The 19,700-nt window shown below is 41.9% G+C and overlaps 1 protein-coding gene across 3 annotated transcripts in view; it reads right to left on the bottom strand.

The window, feature by feature from the left end:
- Nucleotides 1–708: 708 nt before the first annotated feature.
- Nucleotides 709–19,700, bottom strand: part of Con (leucine rich repeat protein connectin) — a 151,478-nt gene continuing 132,486 nt past the window's right edge. For all 3 annotated transcript variants that reach the window (XM_070995977.1, XM_070995979.1, XM_070995978.1), the window contains 2 exons: nt 17,997–18,213; nt 709–4,158 (listed from right to left, as the gene is read on the bottom strand). In XM_070995977.1, the coding sequence (XP_070852078.1) occupies nt 3,323–4,158; nt 17,997–18,213 (1,053 nt within the window). In that variant the 3' untranslated portion in view covers nt 709–3,322. The remainder of the gene's footprint in view (nt 4,159–17,996; nt 18,214–19,700) is intronic.

Here is a 19,700-nt window from a genome sequence, read left to right as displayed (position 1 = left end):
GTGAATATGTGTGTGTGCTTTATTTGCATATCTCTTTTTGATTTTTGTCGCCGGTGGCGTCTATTCAATTTGACGTGCCGCTCGGTTGCTCAGCAGCAGCCCAATGAAATCAATAAATCTGCTCCACCGTTTGGATCCAATTTATCACTTTGCAGCGGAGAAGAAGGGAAAGGGGCTTTTCCGCTTTCCACTTTCCACTTTTCCCGTGCAGTGCCACGCCCACAGACATGCGGCCAGGGCTTATCCGCGAATCGATGTGCATACAAGTTTATTATTAGGGCCACACGGCGTATGAGTGATGTGGTTGATGATGGTGAATGGGGGAATGCGCCCTTAATGGGCTGGCAATTTCTTATGCCCACCTGAATGGCGGTGAAACGTATGCCCCGGCTGCCTCAGTCAATAATGAAATTTAGCAAAATATCCGAGCGCACAAAAGAATCGCGAGTCCTGCGGCGGTGAAGAATTCCAGAATATTTTTTTGGGGGGGCGGAGAGCTTTGCATATTTTACGGCGCCATCGAGCCATGTGCCGAAATGTTTTGTGCGCGCTTAAATTGCGGAAGTGATAAACAGGCGGCTCCGGTCCAGGAAGCATTTTAATATTTCAAGTTTCACTCGAGGCAGCACAAGCACAAGATGCTTTGTGCTTTGTGCTTCGTGCTCGCACAGCACAAGCAAGAGCTGAAGCAACAGCAAGACAATAAAATAAAATCAAGAGAAACACTTGTTTTTGGTTTATTTTTTTTACATTAAATATATTTAGATGGTTTTTCTGTCAAAATTGTTTTCCGGTTTCCATAAAAGCGACCTCAATGGCGTTCGGGGACTTTAAGAGGAGGCGCTCCAGTGAAAGTAAAAGTTAAACAAAATATTGCAGTTGGAATGTGTTCTGGTTTCGGCCATATTTTCATTTTTGGTAGTGCCACGCCCCCTCTGAGGACCCAACCACGCCCCGAAGGTCCTTGCATTCATGGTCTTTTTGTGGGCTGGGGTTGACATTTCGGTTTCGGTTTCAATTTAGCAAACTTCTTACATCAAGTACATTTATATTTCGGTTATATTATTTGCTGCTTTCCGTTCGCTCTGTGTACATTTAAGTTAAAATAATTAAGTAAGCTACATTTAGTTGTTAATATTTAAAAATTACTTTACTCGCTGCCTACTTCCATGCGCTGCTTAGCCATTACAAAATAGAGGAGATTCAAATGAGTTTTAAGAAATGGCACACAAAAATCAAAAACAACCAAACGAACTATCTTAGGCAACAAGAGGAACGCAAAATCTTTGGTTAAAATTTCTCAATTCTTAAGGCTAAGTATTAAATAAGTGTTCGTGTCGTTATTAATTTATTACAAGCATTTAATGCATTAGACAGAGTGGCTAAATCAATCGAATTTCGCCCGACTCCTTGAGGCAACTGAAAATCCATTCACAATCTCTAGCATAGTAACTTCGTGACAATCAAATGAAATGAGTGTAAAGTGGCTGAGTATCAACAGTAATGAAATTAGTGCCCTGCTTAGATAGAAGTTCTCTTAGATTTCACTTGTTTTTCTTCATTTTCATTTTCACATTTATATATTTTTTTTTGGGTTTTCTTGGTTGTGTTTAGGTTCTTAGTGGGTAATCAAAACACTAAATACATTTAGCTTATATCCATTTACTTAAAATAGTTTTGTGTTTTCTGCTTTGCTCACGTCTATTTCATTATTTTGCTTGTCTCAAGTGCTTTGAGTTCGCCTTGCCGCTTTTCCGCGTTTTCCGCTTTCCCAGCTCCTAGAGATTTTCCCCCGATTTTCCTGCTGTTTGCTTTCACTTCACTTATCTGCTGATTGTCCACTAAAACTATGCTTTCTCCTTATGCTCGGCGTTCTACTTTTCTGGCTTTCCCTTTCGGCTGCTCCCTATTTTTCCGGGGATTTCTCTATGTAAGCTTTTGCCCCGTTTTTACACAATAAATTTGCATTTGGTATTTGCTTACTTTAACTTCTTTTTGTATATGAATTATTAAACACATTAATCAAACAGTTTTTTTTTTTAGTTTTTTTTTCTCTTTTTTGTATGGTAAATCATAGTTTTGTGCATAATTAAATACGTAATAAATTGCCAAATAAAGTGTAATATGCATACGCACGAATATTCGGCTTTTTTGGTTTCTCTAAAAGTGACATTACCCTTTCCCCCAGCTTGCATTCATTACAATACAATTAAACATACAGTATTTTTCCATATAAATATTTTGTATATATTAGCATAATTTACCTTTATATATTCAGTCTTAAGCTACAAAAATCGTTATGCATATTTCTGTTTTGTTTTTATTATTTTTATCCTCTTTATGCCTTTGTTTGCTATAATTTGAATCTATTCAAATAAGTTATATAAATTCGCAATGTATTCATTTTTATTTCTTGTTTTTTCGTTTACATTTCTGCTGGTGCGGCGAAAGTAGGAGAAAAGCAGAAGAGTGTTTTCCCGGGCGGAAAACTCTATTTTTCCGGAGGGGCGGGGTTCTGTGTGTGTGTGTGTGGGAAATTCAGGCGACAGTTGTAGGGTAGCAAAAAGTCTTACAACTAAAAAGCAGACTTAAACTCTAAAGAGAACTTCGGGGTGGCCGGGAATATTACGTTTACCTATTACATTTATCATTTATCAATTATCGACTATCTGCTATCGTCTATCGTCTATTTGCCTATCGACTAACGGCTATCGTTGCAACTTTCAGCGATTGTGTCATCATGTTCTGCGTTTGCGTTTATCTTACAGGCATGCCTCATTTCAGTGGTTTTTCTGGCCAGCTCTGTCTGTCCACCTAAGACGTTTAGCGCTTTCCAAGTTTTACTGTAGTATGTACCTTGCTCAAGTAAACCAAATGTGTCACTATGGCTAACCGTTTAAACTAATTCTATGTAGTAGAGTGTAGTGGTAGTCGTCATCCTGCGGTAAGTTGAGTATCTCTTTCTTTAAATGAAACGCCAGTTTGCTCGGAGGTTCTCTTTTTTGGGTTCGGTTTTGCATTAGGTTTCTATATATCTCAATCTGAAATTGCATCTGAATCTGAGTGTGAATCTGCTGCCAAAGTTGTTGGTGAAAAGTCGAGTCTATCATTACAGCTATCAGCTAGGTTTATAGTAGTAAATTTATCGAATTTCGTTACCCCTTTTTACATATTTACAGGACTGTAGCTGGTATCTTTCGTGTTTTTATCGTTTTGAAGCTCGTTTCCCAAGGGCACCACATCTCCAAGACAGTATGTACAATGTAGAACCAAACGTTGGGGTCACCATTCAGGCGGGTGGGGGGTGACTCTCCTAGAGTATTCAACCCCGTCTGAAAGTGAGTGTGAGGAGGGCTATAATGATAGCTATGGGTCCTTGGATCAACCGATCTCCTCCGGCCGTGGACATGTCCTGGCCCACATTGCTGCGCACATCCATGAGATCGCGGGAGAGGGGCAGCTCGGTGGGATCGCTCAGTTCATCGTGGCAGGGCAGCATCTCCGGCTTGAGCAGGAACAGCTTGATGTTGATCGACTTCTTGTTGGTCAGGATGTCGAGGTCATCGCCCGCCGCCGAGTGCGAGGTCATCAGCACATCCACATCGTTGTGACCCCCGACGACGGTTGGCAAACCGGCTCCATAGAAGCCTTGCTTGTGCAGGTTAAGGTTATCATCCAGGTCCAGGCCATGGCCCAAGGACATGCCTTCGTTGTTGTCATCAAAGTAGTCGTATCGCTTGTGGGTCGGAGCCACTGCAGCCAGGTCCTTCTTGAGATCCTCCTGTCGCTTCCGCCTCTTCGACTCCACCCCGTTCTCCGCATTCGAGGCGAACTGCCTTTGACCCCGGAGCGCCTGTCGGGATCTCCCTGCCGAGTGCTTCCTGGAGTCATCCAGACTGCTCAGTCCACTGTAGCTGCTGCCCACCACGCTGTTGCCCACTCCGCCCATGCTGGCGCTATTGCTGCCAATCGCCGTGAATCCGCCCACATTCAGCTCATCCAGGATGGAGGAGGGCACCGGGTCCACAAAGTGCGACAGTTTCGGCTCCTGCAGCGTGCAGTGCAAGTCCTCCAGCGAGTCACGCAGCTGCAGGTGACGTGTGCGATTTTTCAATTCGAAGATCCACTGCAGACGACAGTCGCAAATGAATTTGTTGTCTGCGGAAGACAGGTGGAAAAAAGGGGGGAGAATCGGGGTTAAATTCATATAACTTTCAGGCTGGCGGGTTATCCCTGAAATTGCTTTTGTCAAATCGTCGCCCCAAACCGATTGTCCAACGTCTGAATGCCCAAATGTCTGAATGTCCGAGTGTCCGCCCAGGTAAGCGAATGATTTCCCCCCCAGCTGCTAAGTGGCCGACTGCAACAATTGGCTGTCATTTGATGGCCGATTGCCACTCCAGCTTCAGGGGCACTGAGAAAAAATCCACAGTCTTTATAAAGTTAGAAAATGAAACAATATAAAATTGTTTTCATATGTAAGTACTTGAAAAGTATGAATAAGCTTGAATTTAAAAAAAATATTATTTCTAAATATAAAAAAGATTTTTTTGTGATTCTTTAAGAAAAAGTCAAAGAAGGACTTCTGTTTTTAAATAAAGTTTCATAATCAATTATAACTGCCAAAAGAGCCATAATGGTTTGTGGTTTATAGACCCGCTATAATTGTCTTTATACTTATTAAAAATTCTTTAACTCTTTCTAATTGGGTTCTTAAGAGCTCTAAGGATGGAAGAGACAAGTTTTTCGAATGTTCGACAAAGCTTTGGAAATCTGACATTTATTATAAAAGCTTGATTGTGATGTAATATAAGTTTTCTTTTAAAAAGAGGTATACTAATGTTTTCAATATTCAGCAATGAAGCAGGTAGTCTAAAAAGTCTTTAAATCTGAAACGTATTGCGGAATCCGAATGTTAAAGAATCATAATTCTTGTTTTCCTCTTAATTTTATTTTTCTTAAAATTCCAATTTCCCTAATTTTTCCCAGTGCACGGCTCTGAACTCCAACTTCAGCTTGGCTGAATCCTGGCAGCCGCTTTAAATGATTTTGCCCACGTTCGAGTCCGGAATCGAAGTTGCAGACGGAGTTGGAACAGGAACATGAGGAGGAGCCGGAGCAGGAGTCGGATGTCGATGTCGTTGTCATTGGGGCTGCTCCTCACGTTAAACGCCTCAATGACATTTCCAATTTAGACAGCAGCCTCCTCTCATTCGGGAGCGATTGTAGCCGGGGTTGTGACCAGGCCCGTCTGTTGGCCAGCGTCTGTCTGTCAGTTGGACAGCCAGATCTCCAGCTCCTTCTCCTGATCCCCATCCAACTTCAAGCTTATCCCCTTTCCCATACTCAAACTGACTGTTGTCAATTATTTTGTAGTCCGCCTGGCCATGCGTGGCCCTAATCTGCTGCCCCAACCTTCGGAACCCCTTTCAATTTGCCATTTGGTTAGAGGACACGGTCTTAGGCTCACTGGGTTCCAAATTGAGCGGATAAACAAGTGCCAGAGTGGATCTAATCGCCGACAATGGTCTAATGAATAAATCAAATTACGTTTCAATGGGTTTCCCGAAGGAAGCTCGTTCCTGAAAAGCAGGGAAAATGAGCTACCCTCGTGGGTATAATTAGGCCCAAACACTGTGACACAGTTTGCCCTGTCAACATGTCGCATAATTAGCATAAGCGTTACGAAAAATATTGACTAACTGGCAAACACACACAGACACTGTCGAGCGACATCATTATCGAGGAAACGAGGCAAGTCAGTCGGCCAATTGAGCTGGCATATGAGTTGGCCGGGCCAAAAAGGGAGTCCCTTTCCTTGCTCCCCTTTTCCACCGCCCAAGTGACAATAATAATCCGAGGCATATTTTTGTAGTCCGGCCAAAAACTTGCTGCCCCGAAACGACAAAAGGAAACTTTGCTTTGCAAAATAGTTGGCAAATTAGTGCAGGGGGTCGGGAAAAAGGGGGAGGGAAAAGCCAAGCAGAGCCAGTCAAAAATTCTAATTTTCCATATGAAAGCATGCAAAAACCATAAATAAAGTTAAATATGCAGAGAGCCGAAGGAGGAGACTACACAGCCGGTCCGGAAAAATGCTGGAAAAATGGCCAACGACTTGGCAACATTTAGCAAGCAAATTACAACAAAATTAACATGATAATGAAGTGACCCAGCTGGGTGGTGGCGGAAAATCCTAGGAAAATGCTAGGGAGTGAATGTGAGTGGGTGGGTGGTGCTGTTGCAGCTGCCAGCTGTTCGCAGCTGACCAAATGACAATGACTTGCCCCCAGACAACGTTCCATAAAAGTGCTTAAAAAAATAGAAATTACAAAAAATATAAAATGAGGGGGGCGGGGGGTCGGTGGCGAGGACACTAGACTGTCGTACTTTGTGTGGCATAAAATACTTTTATATTTTTAATGATACTTGGCCAAAGCGGTAGGAAGTGTTTTGGTCTGCTGCACACACTCCGGCACACACATACACTCCTTTTCTCACCCCCTTAAAAGGGGGGGTTTCAACATGCAATGAACTCCCTCAACCACCGAATGCCACGCCCCCTTATTGCTAGATATATACATATATGTAAGGCCAGAACTGCGGCTGTTAGTCAACTAGATGACTTTCAACTTTAACAGCTCCTGTCTTCATCCTCATCCCTTTTACAATGCACTGTGGGAAATATATATGTCATACAAAGGGGAAAATAAGAGGAATAGTTGAAGGTTCTATTGAATAATATATATATATCGAATTTGAAGTTGAAGGTTCTATTTAATAGTACGTATATCGAGTTTGAACCAAACCTTACATATTTTAATAACATCATTGTGAGAGTTAACATGAACTTAAATTGTTTGGAAAGACAAATTCCCTTTCTCAATGTTATGTTAATTTACGAATGGCAAATCCTTATGGAGTATACAGAAAACGTTTCTTCTAGTGAAGAGTTTTCATTCAGATAAACATAATCTTTATATTGAGACACTGAATATATCGAAAAAAGAAATTTAGATGAACGATGAACGTTAACCGGACATTGAGAAATCGTCCCTAAGTAATATACTTTTAAAAAGGATTTTAATACAATTTTTAAATGTTTTTAGTATTTAAAGAGAATTAATTAATTATCCCTAATTTCAAATCAAATATTTTTACCTAAACTTATCAATTAAAAACCCTTTCACAATTTCTTTATGTGCATCATGACGCTCTAGCTTTTCTTTCATTTCGGGTGGAAATTTGGTAAGGGGACAGGAAACTGTCGGAAACGTTTTTACGGTTAGCAAAGGACATTTACACACACACTGACACAGTGCGAGGACCTGCTCCACATGCACATGCGTCTGTGTGTACATTAAATTTTATTATTGTCATTTTCATGGCGTCGTCGGTCGGACTCGGACCCGGACCTCCCCATTTTCCCGCCCATAACTTTTCGGTCAGCTCTATTTGCATAAGTTCAGTTCTGTATGTGTGAATATGTGTGGTGCAGCCAAATTAGACTCCAGTGGAACTTTGTTTGGTCAGTTTTAATGCCAGTGTGTCTGTGAGGCATTTCATGTGTTGAAACATATTCATAATTAGTCGTCAGTTCGGGCGGTTGAAGTCCGGAATGTGGACTCCTTTGATTGGCTTTGTTTGCCCAAGATGTTTGCACTCTCTTTAAAGGGTATTATTTTACACTGGCTAAAGCAACAGCAATCCTTCATCATGACTCCTGACAGCCTCTGTTGCCTTTTTCCTGTGTGGACCTTCTAAATGGGCTTTCATTAACATTTATTTTAAATTTAATACTCTAGAACAAAAAAAAAAGTTTCAAAGAGAAGGGCCGAAAATTTGCTTTAATTGGTTGGTTTTAGGAGCTGCCCGCCACATTAACCCATGCTGGCCCCTCCCGTTCGCTACATCCCTGCATATATTGAAAAGCGCAAAGAAATCGCTGCCTGCTGGTGGGTTTTTCGCCTCTTTTTTTCTCTGGTCAAGGGGTGGAAATATCAACACAAACGCCCAAAGTTTCAGCACAGCTGCTGGCCTAGTTTTATGGCCTTTGTTTTACACTGGACTACGGTTTTTGGGAACCCCAAACTCTTTTCAATCCCCACGTAACCCCGGACCCTAGCTCACCGTCGGGGTCACCAGGAATCCATGAATGCCGCGCAGCTTTGTTTGAAATCAGCTCATTTTTGGCGGCCTGGCCAACTGGCCAACACGGGGCTTTTGGCCAACTGGGAAAACTGGTAGTTGGTAGCTGGTAGCTGGTCGTTGGTAACTGGGAGCTGGCTTCGTTTGCGGTGCCTGGGTTTTTTGGTCCGCCTTTGGCTGCCACCAGGGGACAGCACGCACAGTTGCCGGCTACCAAGTTGCAAGGGGGGCGGTGGCGGTACTGGGGTCAATGGGGGCGTGGCAGCGTTGTCCTTCGCCATTCGCTATGTGTGTGTGTGGGGTGGACCCTGCTCTCCGGAGGATTTTATCATTTTTTATTACATTTCTCGAGAGCGCTATGTATGCAAATGAAGTCGAAAGTTTCGCTTTGTATAGTTGCTAGTTGCCTTTGTTGCCGGGATGAGTGGTGGAGTTCTGGAGTTGTGGAGCTGGTGATAAAGCCAAGCTTGTTTGGGAAGGCGTGAATGGGGAGCGATTCCACTCATTGGCTCTGGATACTCTATTGTTCAGATGATGTATGCACATATAGCTCGAAGGGAAAGTTATTGATGCAGACCAGAAATGGGGGCAGTTCAATTTTTGAGTGAAATTTATGGGGTTTACACATTTTTCAGTGCAAATATGTAAACTTTTAGTTTGCTAAAAAACCAATAATAGAAAACCAGCAATGTTATAATTATAAATGGCAAATAAAACATATTTGAAATTTTTTCTAACATATAAATATTTAACTTTTTTGAGGCCAATTAATTGATTTTTAACATATTTTAGGGTAAAATCTAATGCAGACATAAATATTTAAAAATGATTGCAGTTTTGAAAGTATGACTTCAGTGGTTAAGATAATCTTTTACTATATGCCATCTATAGCAAATTAAAATGTATTAAGCCATGTGTAGATAACCTTTTCTATCATGTTTAAACCTTTAAAATATTTAAACCTAATTTTAAGGACCATGTATAATAAATCTAATCATTGATTCCTGTTAAGATTTAAACCTGCACCCCTGTACACTGTGTTAATTTGCAACATTTTATTGGGCAGTTTTCCCTTCCCAACATTCCCATAACATTCTAATTTGAAGTTTATCCATCTCAGGGTCCAAATAAGTCGTTGTGATACTTTCTATCGCCCTTCGACTCCAACCTCCAACTTTTCGGCAAGTTCTTTTATTTGTCCCTCCGAGGGGAAGCCTTCAAATTTGTGGACCTTCTTCGTGCCGCCTTTTTTTTAATGAGCTTCATTCCCAGAGTTTTTCTTTGGCTCGTTTTATATTTTTTTTCTGCTGCTTGTTTTCTGGCTTGTTATGGGCTGTGTGTGATTTTGCCGGCTCATTCGCATTGCGTGTATTTAATTTTGTTCGTCCCTTTTGGAATGGACGGGGGTTCCCCGGCAATTTTCACCAAGTTCATTCAAAATCAAATGGGGTTCCACTAAGTTGGGGTCAGAAAAAAAAAGGCGGAAGGAAGGAGCGCAGCAGCCATTGAAAGCCATTTGAATGGCCGTCGCTTTTCTCGCCAATTTTCTTTATTTGGCCAAGTGAATGCTCCGCTCATTGAATGTTTTTTATTAGGCCAAATGAATGCGGGCCGGTACAGGAAGTCGACTAAACTGGAAGTCCTGCCCTTTCATTTTTGCTGTGTGAAAGGCCGTAAAAATATATATAAAAACTGGTGTGTTGAATTTTGCCCAGTGTTTTGTAGTTTGTAATTTTAATAACATTCTGGGGCTTTTTTCCCGCTGAAAGCGCAGGGTTTTCCAATCAGCCGTCGAACGACGGAATCAGGAAAAAATTACACTTTACTTCTTTCATATCAAATTATTTTCGGCAATCGAGCGTGAAGTCAAATAAACAGTCGGCAAGATCAAACGGGCGGCTGGCAAAAGGGAAAGTCATTGCAGGCGATTTAACAACTATGCCCGGGGATAAATATTTTATGAAAGCGCATAAGCAAATCAAAGACGAATCACAGACGCAGAAAAAAAAGAAGGAAAATCACTTTCCAAAGGGGAGGAAAAAGCGAAATCGGGGGCGGCGATCAAATATGACCACTCAACCGCGCCAGGACTTAAACATTGGCCCTCAAGCATCTTTGCCAAAATATTTGCACAGCTGAGGGGATGAGTGGGGTGGATTTTCGCTGAGTGTGTCTATACCGGAAGAGGGTACGCGAGTAATGTGTTTGTTATATGGTGAATCGCATAAAAAATACAGACAGTTATCGGGGGTAGTTATATATGGCCATAAAAATAACAACTTGTTACCCCTGGTCCACTGGCGATTGCCGGCCTAATGTTTGCCAAAATAGCCCCAGCATAATTCCACTTCAGAAATTGAATTGTACTTAATAGAATATATATTTGCAGGGGTGGCCCTGAGGGGTAGGAATTGTATAAATAAGTAATGAATCCTTTGTTATTGCTCTGTGATTTGCCAAGTCAAGTGGATATGGCTCACCCCGGTCTTCTTGTTTTTTAAGCAGTCTATTATCGGTTTGGAGTTGTGCACTATATGGAGACACTGGGCCATATATCAAGCATCAAACTGACATAAATTGTCCGCTTGATCGAGGGGATTGTGGGTGAAAGTGGGGTATTGGGGGGGATTGGGGTACTATAACCACTATAGACCGGTGCACCGTGCAGTGGGCCATCCATCAATGCCAACACCCTCATGTCCGCATCGCCTGTCATCCCCGATATATCGTCTCACTGGACACTCTCCGACATACGCATATATATTGCAAATTGAAATTATTACACAGTGTAAACTCTGGCAAGAAACTCCATCTGTTTATTTATGGCCCGGCTGCACTGCTAATCGATGGCCGGGATGGCCCAGAGTTATGCGACACTCCATATATTTTATCGAATGCGGCATAAGTTGGCCAAAATATTCAATTAAATGCTAGTCGTATACAATTTATGTTTGCCCAGTGCTGGCCTAATGAGTTTCGGGCCCTGTTAATATTGGTAGCAGGAACTAGGCAAATAAATAAACCTGGAGTTGTGCATGCCAGCAGACAGTTTATCCTTTGCAGGTACACGGTAAATAAAAACGACAACAGTGATTTATTGGCTATTAATTAGTTTTAAATAGAAAATTGTTGGTAAATCGTTTAGTTATATTTGAATTTATTTGAAGTATATATGTTTAAGTTAAAGGTCATACGGATTAGCTCTGCCGCCACACAAACAGTGCACAATTGCTGGTTTAAGTAGGTCATATTTATATTTGATTAATTAAAGAAATGTGTATTTTCTTACAGTTAACTGGTAAATACTCGGTTCGATTTAACTGCCCTCCCATGTGTATTTCATTTTTAATGGTGCCTTACCGGGGCTTAGCTGTTTACTGTCAAAGCCGAAACGAGTATTGATGGAGGTGTTTGCTCAGAGCACACATCCTGCGAAGGGGAGGACATGGTATGCCTCGGTGATTCATCCATCGCAGGTGGGACACCATACTAACCATACAACCATACACAAACCGGCAAATTAGGCAAAGCACAACAACATTCCAGTACATCAACTACTGACGAAAAACCGCAGGCAAAACATTACCCCCCAAGAGCTGAGTGGGGGTTAAAATCCTGGGGGCGTGCATATATTAAGATAGATTACCTCACTCACACACATGTCGTCGCATAAGTGCTCCAATGACAGCCCCAAAATTCGCATTAAAAGCAGAGCTAAAGCCAGGATCCTTCGGAATCCACGAGGCTTTATGCGAGAAATTAACACGCCTAATGCCCGGGCACCTTGAAGTGCGCATAAATTATAAACAAGCTTCATTATCCCACCGCTGAAATGTTCGAAATGTCGTCATCAAACTTTAAGGCACTCTGGGACTCGCAAACTATGCGACTTACGCGCTGGCAATTATAATAAATTCAGTTAATAAAGCGCGTTAATGATCAGCCATCAGCAGGGGCACTAAGCTGTATATGTATCTGTATCTGTGTATCTCTAATAGGGCCTCTCTATATCTGCAGATACATTCTTGGCATATGCAAAGGCTCTAATTGCCGCCTGGGCCAAATGACACGGACAGAGGCTAAGAGTTTCCGGCTCTATTGTCAGCTGAGCCAGATTGGATTAAGTTTTGGGTAGTATAATAGCCGGGTGGCTAAGTGCCAGTCAACGAAAGACTTTTCCACTTACCACCCATCCAAGAGCTTTTCCTTCGTTTAAAGTTTGCCCTCGAAAAAAACACACTATAAAACACATGCAGCTGATGGGGAAATGGAACACATGTGAGGGTGTGGCTGCCCCCAAAGGCGCAACAAAAGTTGCCCAACATTATACAATAAAAACTCATTAATAATATGCATTTAAGTTATAATTGAACTACTTAATGTGGCCCCTGGCCGGGGGAAAAGTGTATGGGGGGAAATTGCTGGAATATGTCCATTAGCCGCCGCCTCTACTACCGGAATTTTCCGCAATTCCCCCTGGCACAGGCACTCATTGTTTGTTTTAAAAGTATGCCAGGCGGTGAGCGCATAGTTTTCAGCTTTCATTCAATCGAATTGTTGCCTGCGGCTATTGAAAAAAGGTGCGTAATTAAAACGGTGCCCGGCGAAAGACAATTAAATGCATGCCGCGCACTGTCGAACAAAAGATGAGCGTTTGCGTTTGCGTTTAATTACGTGGACAGGCGGCGGAGATTTTAATTTATGATGCGTGAATTTCCAACTCGAAAGGATGAGCAGCCAAGGAAGTGCGGAAATTGAATTCTAAAATATTTATAGCCTACTTTCGGCGGTCGAGGAGTGATTTATGCAGTGCTCAGCAAATGAAACGCAATGAAACGTATCGAAACGGAATGAATTACTACTTATGCATGCATGTTTACCGCAAAAACACGCATATATCCGATCCAACAAATAAACATATACATATAGAGCTAGTCCCATCAAATCGGAGTCGCACTTATTAGTCTGGCTGGACACATGTTACACAATGCTGAGCCATAGATTTATGGCCGGCAATCATCGGGATTTGCAGCAGGAGCAGGACACGCAGGACATGCTGGACATACAGGACATGGAGCAACTGCTATCCCGACATTGACTATTGAAAGTCAATTTCGGGTGCGTGCCACACGCTCATTTGTCCAGTTTATGGCCAACATCATTTGTTTTGGCATTTTTGCCAATGAGGCGCAAACGCCTTTTATGCGTTCCAATAAATTCTCGCTTCCGGCATCGAAAAATCCCTTTCCCCCCCCATATAACCTGTTTGCCCCTCCAGATCCCTAATACCTGTTTATGGTTGCAGTTTTCGTGAACACTGTGTTTACCAGGCTGCTGATGCTGCATTACAAATGAGCTCCCTTCGTTTCAAAGTTGAAAGTTTAATTTGCTGCCCAGCAATTTAACTGCCGGGGGTCAGCTCAAGTTAGGGGAGTTTTCAAGGAATTACTTTACAGAGGCGTGTTTTCCAGTAATAGTAACCCCTCTTAAGTGCTGGCTAATTAATCAGGTGACTAATTATTGAAATTTATAAGGAGGTAAACATGTTTAGGACACCCTTAGGATGAACTTTGTCCTACGGGCAATTATCATAAGTAATTATTATGGCATGTAAAGCATAGTTTTGGGAAATGAAATCCCACAATGAAATCCCACTAGTTTTAATTCCACTCCTCCATGTCTTTTGATATTTGAAAATCAATAAGTAAGCTGAACCATTTTAAACTCGGTAAAAACAAATATTATTTGACCTCATGAAAATTTATGAACTCTGGCATTTTACAATACTCTATTAAGTGCTGCCAAGCCAACAGAAACAGCCAGTCGAATAGGGTGGACCAAATAATCAAATTGCAGTTTCCAGCTGTCATACTCACAGTCCACCAGTTTTCACATTCATGTTTTCTGGGTATTTTTCGGTTTTTCAGCCGGCAGACCGGCAAAAACAGAGCTGTGGAAAAAATCTGTTAGAAATCCTATTTATATTTCGAAACAATAACCATTCAATTCCATCTAACGACTGGGTCGCTGTGTTGGCCACCGGCGAGCATAACGAACCAATTGAGCTGGCCACGACCCCTTTGGGGGGCGGTGGGTTATTTTAAGGGCGTGGCATTTATTAGCAATTGCTATAGCTTCGCCTTCTGTGCAAAAATGTACACCCAGCCAGCCAGGCCTTTAAAGCGGAAGCATTTGCAATGGCCAACAGGACATGGGCGGTAGACGAGACCAACAGGACACCACAGGCGCGACGACACAAACAAAACGTGATTCGCATACAAATAAACAAGGCTTCAAGGATACAAAAGGATGCGGAGGTGGAGGAGGACTCTCCTCCCACACGAGCACACATGACCCTTTGGGGCCTCGGAATTGAAACAAATGCCACAGTGCAGGGCGTGCCTATAAATTTTTCACCAAATACATTGGCCATAGGTGCAACTGGAAATGCAACTGCAAGTGCAATGGGTGTTTTTTAGTGGGTGGTGGATCAGCGGGTGGTGCTCCCCTACCAGCATGAGTGGGTGCGGTCCGGGGCTCAAAAGGTCCGTGAAATGGCCAACTGGGACATTGTTTAGGGGCCGGTGCTCAACTGCCCGCACACGGACAACATTTGAATGCAAAGCAGGCGTGGCCGGCGGTTGATGTCACTCCTCAATCGCACACTCGAAAAAAAGTGTCACACGAAAGGCACTAAAAAAATATATTTTCGAAGTCGTAAACATAACAATACAGTGTACAAGAAATAATAAAATATTTCTTGACAATTTCAGTGTAAAATCGTATGTTATAAATGTTACCGAGGATGATGAGAAAGATAAGTACCATTTGCATTAAAGGATTGTTATTTTAAAAGCTACACAACCCATTAAAAAACCTAAGATATCACTTGTCATTTGAGGTGTCTAAAAGAGTGCAACAAAATATCGTAAGCTAGGAAATACTATCAAACTATTCCCAAAGACTAATATTATATATTCCCTGCATACTTTTAGGTGCTGAAGCAAAACCATTGTAATTTTTATATAATATCCCATAGCTTCCTAGGACCTAGCCTTAAGAAAACCTGGCTTAAAATATTTTCAATGTACCTATCCACAAACTGGCAAGACTTTATTTCCTTACTTGCAACACTGCTGCCTGCAACCTGTCCCCAGAATCTCCTTGGCCAAGCTGCTTAGAAGCCGCCTGTCAATGGCAATTACGTCCGGGTTCAGGGTTCAAGTGGCTGCACAAATCACGGCGCGAAATGAAGAGTCAACTATCGACCTCAGGCTGCCAGGCAGTTAGAGCTTGATGCATGTGCTGCAATTTGGGGGCGAGGACATGCTGATCATTTGTCCTGGCAACCGGAGTAGCTGCCTGGGGAAAATCCCCGGAGCCCAGACGTGTGACGAGCATTTTGGCAAATAGTTTTGCCGACTGCCAGTGCTCACCTGGATGGCGAATCCCTGGAAACGGGCTGCCAAGGAATTCCATCAGCTGATCGATTAGTCGTTGCCGGCGAAGCAAATACTTTCACCCGGGGAATGCCGCCTATCAGTGGAATGTGTGATGTGGCCAGTATGGCAAAGGAGCCCCATACTACCACCTTTCCACCTCCACAGGTCACGTTTTATGGCTGCCAGTGCGAGTTTATCTTTGGCCGACAGCGTCAACGTCTGTTGCGAGTCCTTTCGTGTCCTGGCTCCCATGTCCTTGGCCATTTTGTTGCAATTTTTATGTGCTTTTATGCACTCGAGTTGGCACCGCCCCCCCTGCCAACCGCCCACCTTCGACACTCGGCCATCTTACGCTGCCTTGCCACTTGGATAAATTCTCTCGCTCGCTAAATTGAGCAGCATTTCTCCCTCGGAACCCTCGAAATCCTCAATTCAATCTGGCAAAAAAAAAGGCACGTTTCTCTGGGATTCCGTTTGAAGTGAAGTGACTGACAGACAGAAAGCATTTAGCCTCATTAGGAGCTACTAACTTGCACGCAAAAAGTTGCGCAAATTTAATCAGGAAATCGTATGTAAATATTTGAACTTTAGGCTTTCGGCTTTTGACTCTAATGAAGCATTCAGGCCCAATGTTAAAGGCCGGAAAATGTGGCAGAGTGCGGCGATAATCACTGCATATGAATTAAAAAGTTTTCGGGGAAAACGGGGGGCGAATGTGAAAATATTTTGTAGTTTAAAGCAATTTGAAGTCATTTGTAGCCAATTTGTGTGTCTGCCAATGCAATTACAGTTGCTCACTCAAACACACACATTTGTTTGGCAATGCGCTCAGCCATTCCGACGTTTCATCGTCACTCGTCCTTTTTTCCCGTGCCAGCTTTATTCCTGCTTTTTTTCTCCAACTGCAAATGAGTCATGCTAATGGCAAACCATTAGCAAAAATGCCACTGTATGGGTGTGGGTGATAATTAAGTTGTGTGCATGTGTGAGTTGGTGCTTCGGAGGGAAATGTGATTTTGAAGGCTGTTGTTAAATATTTAAATGTATTCCATGGGCAAAAGCCATTCCCTTTGTTGGCAGCAGCAGCATTTGCGCTAACGCCAAAGTCTAATTGCAACCTAAGCCCAAAATAAAATTACTTAAATTGCTTACAAAGAGAGGGATTCTTTCAAGGTGGCCACCAAGTGGGTTAAACGTTTGCCTAAGGGCCTTGAAAGTTCTTCATTTCTATTACTTACTAGTATTGATTGCAAAAAGTTATGGGGTGATGGGCAGAGAAATTACTGGTTTTTTGATATCCCTTGTATAAGTGCTCAAAAGTAGGCAGTGAAAAAGAAATAAGTGCAGAGGATTTAAGACGATATATATAGTGTTGCATACTTTTAAACACTTTCATAGGGTGTGGTAAAATACAATAAGAATATTTCGCAGGGATAATATTAAGACATTATTCTTTATATATAGAATATATTTATCTTTAATAACACATCAAAATCGCCTAAAAGTAGGCAGTGAAAAAGAAATGTGAGCATAGGTCTTTTATATTAAACAAATTATGTTGCATACTTTCTAGCACTTTTTTAGGTGCGTATTATTTTTAAGCAGTAGAAATAAGGTAGTATTTAAATATAAAATATATTTTAAGGAACATATTATTTTAATATTGGTTCCAAAACTGATTTACTTTGCTATAAGTGAGTACAAATAAGATGCCCAAGCTCTAAGCTCCAAAATAAATGTATCTAATCGAACCATAAAGCAGTCAAATACTTGGTAACATTAGTTTAGTGGTATTTCTCAGCTGCACAAGTGGTAAAAATCAACCGAAAATGACAGGCCGCAGAGCAGCGACTTGCTATTTCATTTTCATTTACCTTTAATTGGGCTAATCAGCCCGCTAATTGCACTCGCTATTAGCCGCCGGGGCAAACCGAACTAAAGTGGTTGCGACAGGACAGGCAGATATTTTATTGTTATGCGTTCGCGCCGCAAAGCTCTTCAAAATTGCACTTTAATGACTAATTTAGACACACACACACTGGGCACAACACACAAGGACTCACACACACACACACACGAGGACAGGACATAAAGGACGTTCGGTGGCAGGACGTGAGTGCCGGCGGAAGTGGGAAGTGCACACTTGAGCAATGGCGATACGACATTTCCTTAATGAAGGCGAGGGGCATAAAAGTTGATGGCCCTCCGGCTCATTTGGCTGCACATGCACATATGAGCCAAACGGGGCCAACGGGGCGTATGTGTAATTATAACAAGTTCGGACTTTTGACAGTCCTCCATTTTGTGCACTTGTCAGCTTTTTGTCACGTCTCCCCCGTCGCTCGATGGGCTGTCAAAGTTGGTAGTTTCCGTTCGGTATCTTAGTTTTTTGGCCAGGAGGACACTCACCTGACACCAGCAGCTCACTGGTGCTGTTGACCAAATTGTCCATAATTGGCTGGAATGTGTAGAATGTCAGCGTTTCCAATTTGTTGGCCTGCACATTGATGGACAGCAGGGCGGGTGTTCCCCGCAGCAGACCATTGTCGATCTTCTTCAGCAGATTGTTGCGCAGATTCAGGGTTTTCAGTGTATTCAGACCGTCCAGAGCGCGCTCCGAAATTCGCTGGAAAATGGGGTTAAAAAGATTAGTTCCTAGTTTGTTCGGCAATTTGATTAAACATAAATTTTTTCGTTGTTTGCGGGTGCAAAAATGTTATTCTCACACAACGACCACACACATAGAAAAACACGAAAAATATTTTCCTGCTGCCATTTTTCCGCATTTCTGCGTATTATTTTCATTGTTTTTCACAGAGTTTCGCTTTTCGTGTGCCATTGTTGTTGTCATTGTCTTCATTGTTTGTTTGCGAATTTATTTATGTGTACGTATATGTATATGCTACACATACAAGCGCAATCACACCTACATACGTATACATATACATGTGCTGTTTTTTTTGTTTTTTAACTTGTATGTCCCAATTCGTTTGTCTTGAATTTTATTATACGGAAAAAAGTGTGTTTTCTTTTATATTATTTCATTTCTGGTTTCTGTTTTGTTCGGCCGAACAACGAAAGTGAAGGCGACGTATTCAGCCATTATTTAATATTCAATATGCTTTGTCTGGGGAAATGGAAAAATTATGCATATTAAATGTTGGCCGTGAAGGCGGAGGAAGCATGTGCCAAAGTTCCCTGCCTCGGTGATGTGGCATTGAAAAATAACCCAGAAATCTCGTCTCATGTTTGTTTATTTGCCCAGATGATTGACATATAAAATAATGTGCTCATATTTTATTGCGATATTTTGTTAGTTTGATAAGCGATCCTTCGATGCCTACGCGTCCAATTTATTAGCCTGGCAACGGCGAACAAATATAATTTACGAGCGATTTATGTGCGGATTGAGTAAACAAAGTTATGACAACGGAATTAATGGGAGGACAGGGATTCGATGGAATTTCCAAATGAAAATGGAGTAAATATAATCGGGGGGTACTTTTAGGTGTCCAAAAGTATGCAGCAATATATTTTAAACTCAGAAAAAGAATGGATTTATTCATTGCATACTTTTAGACACCTAACTTTAAAGTTAAAAGGTATTTCAAAAAGCTAGTAATTTTTTTTCTTCGTCCAAAATTAGATAATTTCAATACCAAAGGAAGTTTAAGAAAAGAAAAGATTTTATTACTCAAATCGGTTTATTTTATAAGACTTTTTTAGCTACTTTATTTTTCAAAGAGAAATACTTTTCACCCACTTTGTGGTCGCTTTTCCACATTCTTAGCTTCTTAGTGCAGTAATGGCTTTGTCAACTATTCTAATCTACAAAGCAGAGCGAAAGCTGCTTAAAGCTGTTAATTTCTCCCACACACTTTCACCTTAATGCACTCGGTTAGCCCCTTAGCCCCTTAACCCGATTATCTGTTTATCTTCATCCCTGGACCGCCCGCACATGCAGCGTTTTATGTTGTGTGAGACCTGAACCTTTCAACGGCAAATGATTTATGAAGTGAGCAAAAAAAAAAAAAAGGAAAGGAAAGGAAAAGCTGACGGGGAAGCCCCAGCCAAACATGCAACACAATTTGCTTTTATCGAAGGCGACAACGA

The sequence above is a fragment of the Drosophila suzukii genome, chromosome 3, assembly GCF_043229965.1.
Source record: "Drosophila suzukii chromosome 3, CBGP_Dsuzu_IsoJpt1.0, whole genome shotgun sequence".
Taxonomy (NCBI): domain Eukaryota; kingdom Metazoa; phylum Arthropoda; class Insecta; order Diptera; family Drosophilidae; genus Drosophila; species Drosophila suzukii.
Note: the sequence above shows the minus strand (reverse complement) of the source record. Positions and strands in the feature narration are given on the sequence as shown.